Here is a 14,078-nt window from a genome sequence, read left to right as displayed (position 1 = left end):
AATGTGTGCCACCAGCCACGAAAGTTCTATCACCATTGTCTCACTAGAGCTCATTTGTTACCTGGGACGCTACTCTAAGCCACACTTCCTCCAAAGGCAGGAGGTACCATGGTCACCAAACCCTTGCCTTCTACACTGGAACGCGAGAAGCCAGACGCCCACCCCCAGCTGCTCTGGTGCCTGCAAAGGCCACCGGACAGAGAGACTTGTGAAGCCAACTGTCTTTTGAAAACAGTCAATCCAGCTAACTGTTCAGGTGGCTGTCATTTAAAAATAAATTAATAGAAAGACGGCTGGTATCTCTGAACACAATCAAAGGACAGTATAAAAGTCGTGTGTGCACGCACATGTGTGGTTTTGACTCACTACCAAAAATAACCACTTAGGGACTTCCCTGGCGGTCCAGTGGTTAGGACTCAGCGCTCTCACTGCCGTGGATCGGGTTCAGTCCCTGGTCGGGGAACTAAGATCCCACAAGCCGCACGGCAGAGCCAAAAATAAAAATAACCACTTAAAAAAATCCGATGGAAATTGAAGCAGCTGAAAATTAAATTCCATGCATTCATACCCTATCCTGTGAGTTTCTGCTTTGACTCAGCCTTGCAAATGTTTCGTGGGCCCCAGGGCTGTCACAGCTAGCTCTCTGTTCCTAGGACCTCAGTGGGAGCTGCTCAGATGAGCCCTTATGAATTCACGTGACTGAGGAGGAGACGAGGAGAGAGACCTTGATTCTCTGCCAAGTTTGGCCATTTCTCCAGAGGAACCATTGTTTGGCCTCTCCGTGCAATATCCCTGTGGCCAGTGTCACGGGAGGCCCTCACAGCATCAGCAGAGCGCTCGTCTGACCGTCCGGCGTTGCCGGAAGAGTAGGGGTCGTTACCTTTTCCATCGTCCACCTGAGTTACAGCCAGGAAGCAAATGTTAACGTTTCCTTCCAGGAAAAGCCTGTACGGGGAGGCCTAGGAACTGGGTTAATCTAAACTGCAGTTGATCGAGGTGTGCTACGTCACGCACCGTTAGAAACCCCACCAGGTAGTTACAGACCTTTACAGGTCGGTGATGGGTGACATAGGAGTGGTGTGAGCTCCTGACTGGTGGAGCTTGCTGATTGCACATGGGGGTTCAGAGTACTTTAGTCTCTCCTTTTGTACACGTTTGCAGTTTTGCATGATGGAAAGCTTGAAATACTGTGTTAAACCTGATAAAACTAAAAAACAGATAGTGAGATTTCTGCTGGCTAGAGAGAGAGATTAACGGGTTAGGCCTCCTCTGGCTCCCCTGGATGAAATAGAACTCACTCCTATTACTCCATGGTTTTACTTCTTAGACCAGCCTGTGACGTGTGTGTGCGTGCGTGTGTGTGTGTGTACACGTACTCATTGGGCATCTGCCTCCCCCTATTATAAGACAGTCTGCAGGAACTGTGTCCGTTTTGTGTATCACTGTTGCATGGGAGCCATGAACAGAAATATGAGTTCCATAAATAGATGTTGCATGAATGAATGAATGAACAAAATGAATGCATGACGACTAAATACTGGACTATCTTTTTCTTCTTTTTTGTCTTATTTTAGTTGCAGAATTAAGAAAAATCTTTGAACCAAAGAGGAAAGAATCTTCAGACATGAAAAGGTAAGGTGTTCGTTGTACATAATTAGGAAGTAGAAGAGTTTGCAAAGCAGTGTCCAGTGTTGCCTGAGAACTGATGTCCGTGGCTCACCACGCCTTTGTTGGTGTCTTGCACAGAAAAGAAAGAATTGCCAGGCGCCTAGAAGGAATTGAAACTGACACGCAGCCCATCCTCTTGCAGAGCTGCACGGGCTTAGTGAGTCATCACCTGCTGGAGGAGGACCTGCCCAGATACACGCGCGCCACAGACCCAGCCAGCCCTCACATCGGTGAGCTTGTGGCCCGGTGGCCCGTCATCAGGCTTTTCTATCCAGCACTCCTGGAAAATGAGATATTCCAAGAGAGTGAATTGTGTATAGATGTAATGTGTATTAAATCTATGTGTTTGTTCAAACCAGCAGCAACACCTTTGTCAGCTCTCCCACGCCTCCCAGTTGTGGTCCTCCAGTGTCACAGCAGTGAGAAATGAACCCCCAGTTGGGTAATTGATGACCAGTCATTTGTCTCCCACACCTCCACCCCCCGCCCCAGACCATCCCAGGGCAGGAACTGTCTCTCTCTCTCTCCATCCCCTCAGAGCCCCAGCTGTCAGGGACCCTCAGGTTTGTTTGGGAAAGGGCTGAGTAAGACAGGCATCTCTTACAATAGGTTTAAATAGAATGCCCAGATGCCCAGCACAGGACAGCGTTGCTCTTGGCAGGGAGCGTGGAAGAGCAAAGCCGGACCTCGAATGCCTGGGGCTCTTACTCTATGTGTTTATGCAGCAAACATCCTATTTAAATTATTTTAATAGGTGCAATTTTAAATGCATTGTGTATTTATTTCATATTAAACAGCATGTCAAACATGACTTAGGTTTTCCTTGGCTACCCAGACGTTGGTGTAGCATCAGATAGTCCGCGTGACCCTAGGAGAGGGTGACGCACGCGGGGCTGCCCTTCCTGCCCTCCCCGTCCCTGGCTCTGCGGCTCTGTGCTGCTGCTCTTATATCCAGGGTTTTCTGCTTCCTTCCTCAGAGAGAGATGCTGGTCTCCCTTCACGATGTGATAAGTTTGCCTGTCTATACAGTTTCTGATTTTCTGTGGTCAGAAAACTAGAGAACTAAGATTCTTTTTTACATACGTGAAGAAGCAAGAATAGACAGAGTACCAAGATATATGGCCAGAAATAAACCCTAGTGTATATAAAATGTTAATCCATGTATTATATGATCGCTGAAGCATCACGTTAGTAAGAAAAGGAAGAATTATTTAATAAACCGGTAACGGGAAACATGGGATAGCAGTGGGGAGGGACTATGTCCCCTCCTCACTTCCTACCCAACACAGAAATAAGGTCCAATTAATCACATGATTAATTTTAAGAGAATAATTAAAAACAGGAAAACAAAGGTGAATATTTAGTTCCAGCTGAATGGAAAAGGACTTTCAAAACACTGAAACAGCTGTAGAAATCACCATGACCAGGTCAATTGACTTGACTACATAATAATTAACATCTGTGCTTCAAAGAAAATCTTTGACTTCACAAAAAATAAAGGAAGTTTGAAAATATCCATGAAGAAGATAAAGAGCTCATATTCCTGTAAAATTTTACACAAACCAATAAAAATGACACTATGACTCAAAAGAATATGGAGCAATAAGCTTGACCAGATATTCCAGAGAAGAAAAAGATAATGATACAAATGGCTACTAAATAATTGAAAAATGCATGCATCCTCTTTTTCTAGTAATCAAAGGCAATTTTTAATTTAATTAAAAAAAAATTTTTTTGGAGAAACATGACATCATGATAAACATTTTTAAAAATGTGGAACTATTTATATAAATCCAAAAAAGAGATATAAAGATGAAGTACAACAGATACAGATAGGTAATAAATTATTATGTGATTATTTGATAGTCTCATGTGTAGTTTTTATATATTACATATGTGCTTTCTTTCCTAAAATTTTTATTGAAGTATAGTTGATTTACAATGTTGTGTTAATTTCTGCTGTACAGCAAAGTGATTCAGTTATACATATGTATACATTCTTTTTCATATTCTCAAAGGCGATTTTTAAAATTAGCACTCGGTGTTAGTGAGAGCATACATTGCAGATTGCAGTGTAAATCGATTCAGGCTTTACAGAAATTAATTTGACAGTCTAGCACGTGTCTTTAAATGATGTACCTACTGATAAAGCAATTCCACTTTTATGCAACTATCTTTTGTAATAGTAATCAGAAAATAAGATGGATTAAAAGTTAGAGTCAACTTAAGTGCCCAGAAATATGAGAATGGTTAAATTGATTCTGGAATGCCTATAGTGTAAAATATTATGAAGCCTTACAATAAAATGATGTCTTCAAAATAAGATTTCCAAACTTAGAAAAATGTTTTATGTAGGACATTAAGGTTACATAAAATATGAGTTATTTTATATAGAGAAAAAAGAAGAAATCACTTATATAAAAGACTAGAAAGAGTATATAGAAAAGTTTAGCAAATTATCTATTTATTTATTACTGATTATTATATGTTAGTGATCATTGGTGATTTGGAGGTGAACCTTCCTATGTTTTCACTGTAGACCTTTTCCACATCAAGCATGCAGAGTATAATTGGAAAAAGCCACTTCTGTTAAAAAAAAGAAAAAGAAAACGAAAAACACAACCACACCTGGCGGATGTTGACATGGGCCATTATTGTTATGGTTACTATCAGATCCTGTGTGGTTTCCCACGAAACCACTATCCATCACTCGTCAAATAACAGCAGTTCAAATATCTGTTATCTTTTCTAGAGGAGTCTGAACTCATCCTCTGGCCTCACACATGAAATATTAAACTCAAAAGCAGAAAAGTAAATAAATAAGGGGAAATAGGCCCTGAACTAGAGTGAGGCCTGTCGGGACTGAGCTTTAGCTGAGGCCGTGCTTGACACAGCTCATGCAGCCCACAGAACATCACAGCCTTTATGTATTTCACTGCAGACCTCAAACTTCTTCAGCATCCCAGGTAAATCATTTTAGGCAGCTACACGTAAGTGAGAACTTGGACCTTCACAGCCTGGGCGCTCGGAGCGTATTGTGTACAGAACAGAGTAGAATAACCACATTTTATTATTTGCTTGAACTCTGTGTGTGTGATCTCCTTGTAGGCCGATCAAATGAAGAGGAAGAAACTTCGGATTCTTCCTTAGAAAAGCAGACTCGATCCAAACACTGCACAGAATCCTCGGGCATCCATGGTGACTCCCCCTACGGTTCCAGCATCATGGACACCCAGAGCCTAGAGTCCAAAGCCGAAAGGATCGCCAGGTACAAAGCAGAGAGGAGACGGCAGCTGGCAGAAAAGTATGGGCTCACCCTGGACCCAGAAGCCGACGCCGAATCTCCATCTCGATACACCAAGTCCAGGAAGGACCCTGAGACTGCTGAGAAAAGGGGAGGAAAAAGTGACCGATCTGCCGAGTCCAGCAAAGATCCGGGCGCTTCCTACTCCAGGACCGAGGTCCCGGGGCTCAGGAGCTGCATGGCTGAGTCCAAGGACCACGCCCTCCACCGGCGCGATGGTGTTTCCGACGCAGAGGTGCTGCTCAACGTAGAAAACCAAAGACGAGGTCAAGAGCCCAGTGCCACGGGGCCAGCCCAAGACCTGCCCCCCGCGGGGGATGGCTCCTCATCCTTCCCGTTCTCCGGGCGAGACTGCGCCCTCGGTGAAGTGCCAAGGTCCCCAAAGCCAATGCACAGCCTGCCCGGCCCGTCACCTGGGCAGCCGGCCTCTCCGAGCCACTCCACAGGTGACCTGCCGCTCCCCGCCGAGGCTCGAGCCAGGTAAGCGCTGACCCGCGGACACCCGCGTCCCCTCTGCCACTGCTGTGTCTGGGATCTGGGGTCCCTCAGCGCTCTGCGGAAGGCTGGGCTCACCGCACAAATAATGCGATTTATGGTTTTTTAATTTCCGCAGTCTCAGCACAGGTTCTACCGAAGCAGAAAGCTTCCTGGTCTTTTTTATTTATTTAATTCTTGGTATGTTCTTTTTTAAAAGGATAAATTGAACAGGTGTCATGGGGGCACACTTTCAGGACCCTTTTTTTTTTTTTTAACATCTTTATTGGAGTATAATTGCTTTATATTGTTGTGTTAGTTGCTGCTGTATAATAAAGTGAATCAGCTATATGTTTACATACATCCCCATATCCCTTCCCTCTTGCGTCTCCCTCCCACCCTCCCTATCCCACCCCTCTAGGTGGTCACAAAGCACTGAGCTGATCTCCCTGTGCTATGCGGCTGCTTCCCACTAGCTATCTGTTTTACGTTTGGTAGTGTATATATGTCCATGCCACTCTCTCACTTCGTCCCAGCTTACCCTTCCCACTCCCCGTGTCCTCAAGTCCATTCTCTACGTCGTATGTTCCTATTATCACTTTCTTAACTGTTTTGGGTTTGTTATTGTAGGTCTTTTCCTTCTCTTGTGTTTCCTGCCTAGAGAAGTTCCTTTGGCATTTGTTGTAAAGCTGGTTTGGTGGTGCTGAATTCTCTTAGCTTTTGCTTGTCTGTAAAAGTTTTAATTTCTCCGTCAAATCTGAATGAGATCCTTGCTGGGTAGAGTAATCTTGGTTGTAGGTTTTTCCCCTTCATCACTTTAAATATGTCCTGCCACTCCCTTCTGGCTTGCAGAGTTTCTGCTGAAAGATCAGCTGTTAACCTTATGGGGATTCCCGTATATGTTATTTGTTGCTTTTCCCTTGCTGTTTTTAATATGTTTTCTTTGTATTTAATTTTTGATAGTTTGATTAATATGTGTCTTGGCCTGTTTCTCCTTGGATTTATCCTGTATGGGACTCTCTGCACTTCCTGGCCTTGATTGACTATTTCCTCTCCCATATTAGGGAAGTTTTCAACTATAATCTCTTCAAATATTTTTCAGTCCCTTTCTTTTTCTCTTCTTCTGGGACCCCTATAATTCGAATGTTGGTGCGTTTAATGTTGTCCCAGAGGTCTCTGAGACTGTCCTCAATTCTTTTCATTATTTTTTCTTTATTCTGCTCTGTGGTAGTTATTTCCACTATTTTGTCTTCCAGGTCACTTATCTGTTCTTCTGCCTCAGTTATTCTGCTATTGATTCCTTCTAGAGAATTTTTAATTTCATGTTTTGTGTTGTTCGTCAATGTTTGTTTGCTCTTTAGTTCTTCTAGGTTCTTGTTTAACGTTTCTTGTATTTTCTTCATTCTATTTCCAAGATTTTGGATCATCTTTACTATCATTACTCTGAATTCTTTTTCAGGTAGACTGCCTATTTCCTCTTCATTTGTTTGGTCTGGTGGGTTTTTACTTTGCTCCTTCATCTGCTCTGTATTTCTCTGTCTTCTCATTTTGCTTAACTTACTGTATTTGGGGTCTCCTTTCCGCAGGCTGCAGGTTCGTAGTTCCCGTTGTTTTTGGTGTCTGCCCCCAGTGGGTAAGGTTGATTCAGTGGGTTGTGTAGGCTTCCTGGTAGAGGGGACTGGTGCCTGTGTTCTGGTGGATGAGGCTGGCTCTTGTCTTTATGGTGGGCAGGACCACGTCCGGTGTTGTGTTTTGGGGTGTCTCTGAACTTAGTATGAGTTTAGGCAGCCTCTCTGCTAATGGGTCGGGTTGTGTTCCTGTCTTGCTAGCTGTTTGGCATGGGGTGTCCAGCGCTGGAGCTTGCTGGTCATTGAGTGGAGCTGGGTCTTAGCGTTGAGACAGAGATCTCTAGGAGAGCTCTCGCCGATTGATATTACGTGGGGCTGGGAGGTCTCTGGTGATCCAGTGTCCTGAACTCGGCTCTCCTACCTCAGAGGCTCAGGCCTGACACCCGGCCGGAGCACCAAGACCCTATCAGCCACACGGCCAGGTACATGGGGAGTTTCTTGCCTTTTGGGAAGTGTGAGGTCTTCTGCCAGCGTTCAGTAGGTGTTCTGTAGGAGTTGTTCCACATGTAGATGCATTTTTGATGTATTTGTGGGGAGGAAGGTGATCGCCACGTCTTACTCCTCCGCCATCTTGAAGGTCCTCCTCATGACCTTTCTTCTTACTGTGTTTCTCGTTCGCCTTTAACAACTGTCTTTTTCTTTGTTTTTCTGTGATCTTACCCAAGACTTTGGGGCGATTGTTTTTGTTGCAGTCATTTAAAGTCACAAAGCAGAAGGACACCACTAACCAATTTCCACTGGGTCTCAGTTTAGGGTATGAAGTGTGACTGTAATATACGCTGAATATAACTGTAACATATGTTTTGTAAGTATATTGGCACGCTAAGAAAACAGCTGTGTATACGAGCACCTCATTGAAAAGATCAGCCAGTAGGAGAAATCGCTGTGTCATAGGGTCAACCTATGGAAAATCAGAAAAGGAATAAAATCAAAAAGTCAGATGCCAGAGAGGATATGTGTTTCTTTCTCAATTTAAATATCTAAATTTAAATTTAAGTTCAGTTTAGATATTTAAATCTAATAAGTGTGATGACTAATTAAAATGCAATCTACTTAAACATCCTGCATAACGGTTTGGCGTAATTGTCTAGACAGACTCCGACGTGTATTTTTTCAGTTCAAACAAGCACTAGCTTTGCAGGTGAATTGAGGAAGGATGAGAACCCAAGATAAGGCAAATTTATTCTGGAAAAAAAAAGGATGTTGGAAAATACTACTGTTTATTCCACATTGGAACAGGGCAGTAAATATGGTCGGCTTCATATGGCAGTTATATATCTAAAGCAGCTTATTTTAGTTATTGAAGTATATTGACCTCAAGACCTGTCACCACTTGCTTGATCATCTATACTAGAATATTTAGGGATATTAGTTTCTAAGAGAATTCAATAGTATGAATCCTGATTGTATTTTGAGGGCCTTTGTTCAGCCTTTGAACTTAACTGCTTGAAATTTAGGGACCTATTGTCTTGTACTTCGAAAGGTAAGTCTGTTGTTTGGGAAATTTGCTTTTCGTAGTAGAAACAGTGTTTTGGGTTTAGTTACCCTCTATCAAAGCAAACTCTTCATGGGCTGTGTGAGCAGGACAGACAAACTTAACATCGCAGTTTGGTTACATGGGTTAAAAAAATAATGAGGAATCTAATTTCTGATTGCCATATCATGAAAACTGTTTATTATCATGGTGTCTAGGTTAACCGTCTAGATCACATATAGTAGATGAGATTTGGAAGCAGTTGTAGTAATAATTAAAACCATGTTGAGTATTGCAGGTAAAATGACAGGATTCTTAATAGTTCTCTGTGAGTTAAAATCTCAATATTCAAAAATATATATCACTTAAAATCTTAAGAGCCCATTTCCTTCTAGATTATTTGAAGAGGCATGTTACCTGGAAATTTTCATAAGCTTTAGCCTGACAGCGCCTTACTTTCATGGAAGAAAGGCTTAAAAGTATTGAGAAATTATAAAGGAGTTCACAAGGAAGCACGTGCCTTATTTTTTTTGAAGCCACTCAAGGCATACCATTCTATGACTTACAGGCAAAGAAACACAAATCGTTTCATACATATAAGGAAAATACCTCAGATGTATTTACATTAAAAAAGGATGGAAAATAATGTGTGACAGGTATGATGTTAAAATAGCATTGGGATTTATTTGACAATGATTCTATTTATTCACCTTTTAAAGATGGATTTAAATGGATTAACATTCCGCTAGTTGTCCTTTCTCTAGAGCCAGGAAATTCAGGTGTCAGAAGGTCATTGTTGTCCCACTTCCACATGGGGAGAAGAAAGACAAAAAATACTTTGTGAACTAAAACAGTAACCAAAGAACCCTCGGCGACCCAGTAACCATGAGTGAAAATAAGATGGTGTCTGACCTGGAAATATGTGACAGAAGTTTAGAAGATTAAGGAATGACCAAAAAAAATTATCTGCAAATAACAAAACAATTGAATACCATACTTAATCATGGATTTGTCCTATCACTGAAATGGAATATTTTTCTCCCTGCTGTATTTTACTCTCTCATCACCTAGCTCTGCCAGGGTTTGGAACTATTCATCTCTGAATTAAGTCACTCCCATTCCATCATTTCATTTTGTGCTCACAAGAAAGGGGCTCTTTGTGTTTCATTAATTAAATAGGAATACATCACTCATGAATTATAACACCAAAAGACTGCCCGTGGTGTCCTAAATTTCAAATGTGAGCCAGATATCGAATGCATAGCTTTTGTATATTCTCGTATATGCTAACGCAGAAATATATGTACACACAGAATAATCATTAGTTCTCACACTGTACTATACTGATTTTAAGCATTATAAGCTCAGTAACAATCTCTAGGGCAATATTTAGCTGAGTAGTAAGTTTATTTTAGAATTATTTAATGTTCAGTTTATATGATAAAGAGCATATGTATGTGTACGTGTGTACCTTAATGTAGGTATGTGTATGTATGTTAGTCACAGGGTCTTCAGTTCAGAAATCCTGTTAGTTTCCCAGGAAGTCAGGTGAAAACACTGTTCTGTAGCGAACTAAGAATGTACGTAGTAACAGAGCAGTATATATATATACCACATCATATATAGGTGTGTCTGTATATATATATATATATATATATATATATATATATATATATATATGCTATATTATATCAGTAATAGAGCATAAAACACCTCCCAACCGCCATTCCCCAAATCCTGCCAAATCCTGTAAGTCTGGGATTTCAGGAACTATGTTTTCTGAAGAGGTGGTGTTACTGATATGAACCATTCTTTGTTACTTCAGCCACTGTGAATTTTAGAATAAAATTCAAAGGGATCGGGGGCCTATGAATTATTATTCAAAATTTTAAAAATCTGAGCTCCATTAGAAATCCTAAATTCAAAGCTCTTGTTGAATTTGCTCCTTGGTGTATCTCTTACTATTAAAAGCAATAAGATGTACCATCTCGGTTACTTCTGTGCGTGAAGGGACTCATTCACTACCCCGAGTCCCACGGCTGCTGTTCTCCTGAGCGTCTGTACTTCCCTACATGACTGGAAAGAAGAGAATCACACCTAATTTCCTAGTGGTGACCTGCTCTGGAAAACCCTTGTTTTTGTTTGTTTGTTTGTTTGTTTGTTTGTTTATTACTCTACTGGGATCCCCATCACACCTTCTCGCACGTAGCAAACTGTATCATTTGTGGCCAGAAGATGATGATGGGGGTTTCATGCAGAGCTGATGCTGACATTTGACCGGGGGCAGCTGCCATTGGTGATTGATGGTTTAGACTGGGCTTCCCTGGCACTGGAGCATTGGCCAGGAAGATAGACCAGGGTATCCTCCAGAATGATCTGTTTCTGCAACACTGTGACACGCAGACTCTGGCCAACTAGGAAGGAAGGGAGATTATGCTGCAGTCTTTCTTTCTTTCTTTCTTTCTTTTTAATTCAAAAAACTTTTATTTTGTTTTGTTTTCTTTTGTTTTTAATTTTATTGACGTTTAGTTGATTTACAAAGTTGTGTTAATTTCTGCTATACAGGAAAGTTATACATTCAGTTATACATATATTCAGTTATACATATACATATATTCAGTTATCCAGTTATATATGTATATATTCTTTTGCATATTCTTTCCATTGTGGTTTATCACAGGATATTGAAAACAGTTCCCTGTGCTGTACAGTAGGACCTTATTGTTTATCCATCATATACATAATAGTTTGCATCTGCTCATTCCAAATTCCAGTCCGTCCCTCTCCCTCCCCACCTCCCCTTTGGCAACCACAAGTCTGATCTCTATGTCTGTAGGTCAATTTCTGTTTTGTAGATATGTTCATTTGTGTCATATTTTAGATTCCACATATAAGTGATGTCATATGATAATTTGTCTTTCTCTTTCTGACTTACTTCACTTAGTATGATAATTTCTCGGACCATCCACGTTGCTGCAAATGGCATTATTTCATTCTTTTAGGGGTGCACGTATCTTTTTGAATTAGAGTTTTTTATCCTTTATTTCTGATTGTTTGGGCATCTCCCAGTGAGAGGTTTGCGTCTAAAAACCATCTCCAGAGCCTGAAGCTCATTGTTTTGGTTAATTAGAGAGATGCTGAGGAAGGCAGCTGCCTCTGGACCATCTGTGTTCCTGGGTCAGCTCCTGTCTCTCCCAGGGCAGGAAGGTTCCTAACAAAGACTCTGCGTCGGGGCAGAATGTCATAGAACAGAGATCTCCGAGGATCTGCTCTCTAGAGAGACCGCTGGGTGCTTCTCACGTGTCTGTTTCTGTATCAGCACAGGACCGCGCTCACCTTTCAGTCCCTGTATCCCCAAACATCCATCCTTGCCCTGTTCTTCTAGCTTTGGACTATTTTTATGGTTAGCTCATTGCCATTTTTTTCCATTTTATTCTGTTTTCACTGGCAAGTATCCATTTCTGTCCACTGAAAGAAATAAGACTGGGTCACCCCAAATACTAGCTGGTATGTCCTAAAAACGCAAAAGTCTGCCAGATTTTAGAATGTAAAGTTTTGCCCGTGTGCTTGTGCCTTTGCACATTCATAATATTCATGAATATTAGCATACATATTCACTGCTAATGAATACAAAGAAATCATTAGCAGTTTTTCCAAACAAACAACTTTCAGCAAATAAACTTTTAATTTTAATGAGATGCCGAAGTTAATAACTGTTCTTCCTAAGCTGAATCATGTTTTATAATTAGGAGCTGTTATATAATTAGAGCTGGACACCCACAGGGTGAAACTAATTTTACTGTGCTGGATTTGACTTCATTTTGGTGGCAGGAAGCACTTTTTCTTCTGTTAACTCTTAGGGGTTATTGGGAGTTAGAGCATGTCATCATATTGCATACTTAGGGATACAAACCCAGAGCAACTCCTGTCTTTGACAACTTTGGGTGAATTCTTATTTCTTGGTGATACAATTCTCTGCCAGACAGTTGCCACATCATTAAAAAGTTCTGTTGCACTCAAGGTCACCATCTCATCCACAGTAACCCTATAGCCCTCTCCCGAGAGGTAACCTCTGCCCTATGGAGAGCTGGCTCACCCCAGGACCCCACAAAATAGATATTCTATGTTAAAGAATTTTAAACTCTTAGAACCGGAAGTAACCCGGGAGATTATTTAGTTTAAAAATCTATTTTATACATGAAAAAAACCCTGAAGATTAAAGAACTTAAGGAACTGGATTAAGACCGTATAGCTGAGTCCATGATCCGGTCATTCAAGGTCTCCGAATCCATCAGAGTTCTTTCCATGACACGCTGCTCTTGTTATTAATGTCAGTTCTATTTTCCATCATAGTGGAAAAGAGGGTTTGCTGTTTTTGCCCTTTGAAGGTTAGAAACTTTAGGAAAGAAGATCAGGGATATTATAGAAACCATTTATGTGGATTTACATAAGGTATTTAAAAGCCTCATCCTCATAAACAAAATGAAAACATATAGTCTGGGGGGACTCAAACTCAGTAGATATCTGTCCATCCACCCAGACCTCAGAGGTCTTGATTTATGGGTTAATTTCAGCTCTGAAGTAGTTTAAGAAAACTGTCTTGTGCCAGGCACTGTGCTCCTGGGTGGGCATGTCATTTTTTTTTTTTAAGTGTGGGAGATAACTACAACACAGTGAGGTAGGTAAGGTTATAGAGGTCAAGGTTGGGTGCCATGGGAATACCAAGATGAGGTATTCAACCTTCTCCCTTGGAGAAGCGGTCATAGTTGAACCAAGTCCTTAAGGATGTGGTGAGTTTGCTAGACGTGAAGGGGAGGCTGCTTCAGGTGACCTAGAAGGAGGGGGACGGGATGAAGCAGGAGAGCCAGGTGGGGACCAGCCATGGAACATCTTACGACAAGGCACTTGGCCTTCTCCTTGTGGACAGTACAGCGGGAAGTGTCTGAAGGATTTTAAAACAAGTATGCTTGATGATGTACTTTAGAAAGATAGCTCTGGAGGAGTGTGGGGGATTGGTCTGAAGGAGAATTGATTCCAATCAGGGGGGTCACTAAAGAGGTGGTCGCAGTTACCCAGGCATGAGGTGATGAAGTCTCTGGTTCCAAGTTGGGCTTTGTCCTTAACTTGGTCCTGTTTGGCATTTCATTAGATGATCTGGGAGATGCCAACGATAGGGTGGTCAGATTTCTGGAGGAGGGACTGTGTGGATAAATTTGCTGATAGAAAAAAAGAGAGAGAAGGGAGAGGGAGGGATGGAGAGAGAAGAGATTAGAGGGAGGGTGGGAGAGAGAGAAGGAAGAGAGAACAGGAGCATGGAGGCAGGAGAGCACATGTACCTGGAACGATGGCTGGAAACTAGCAAGATGAAATTTAAGAAAGTCCTGTATTTAGAAGGGGGAAAAAAATCAGCGCACAAGTTCAGGATTGGGGAAACCTGATTTAATAGCGGTTCATGGGAAACAGACCTAGAAGTTTTAGTTGACAGTACGTTCTTTATGTGACTGCCAAAATGGCTAGTCCAATCTTAGGG

The 14,078-nt window shown here is 41.6% G+C and overlaps 1 protein-coding gene across 9 annotated transcripts in view; it reads left to right on the top strand.

Annotated features, from left to right (window-relative positions):
* Positions 1-14,078, top strand: part of SVIL (supervillin) — a 237,994-nt gene that overhangs the window by 149,764 nt on the left and 74,152 nt on the right. For all 9 annotated transcript variants that reach the window (XM_068562693.1, XM_068562721.1, XM_068562711.1 and 6 more), the window contains 3 exons: positions 1,575-1,632; positions 1,747-1,898; positions 4,777-5,452. In XM_068562693.1, coding sequence (XP_068418794.1) covers positions 1,625-1,632; positions 1,747-1,898; positions 4,777-5,452 — 836 coding nt within the window. In that variant the 5' untranslated portion in view covers positions 1,575-1,624. The remainder of the gene's footprint in view (positions 1-1,574; positions 1,633-1,746; positions 1,899-4,776; positions 5,453-14,078) is intronic.

The sequence above is a fragment of the Eschrichtius robustus genome, chromosome 1 (genome assembly GCF_028021215.1).
Source record: "Eschrichtius robustus isolate mEscRob2 chromosome 1, mEscRob2.pri, whole genome shotgun sequence".
Lineage (NCBI taxonomy): Eukaryota > Metazoa > Chordata > Mammalia > Artiodactyla > Eschrichtiidae > Eschrichtius > Eschrichtius robustus.
Note: the sequence above shows the minus strand (reverse complement) of the source record. Positions and strands in the feature narration are given on the sequence as shown.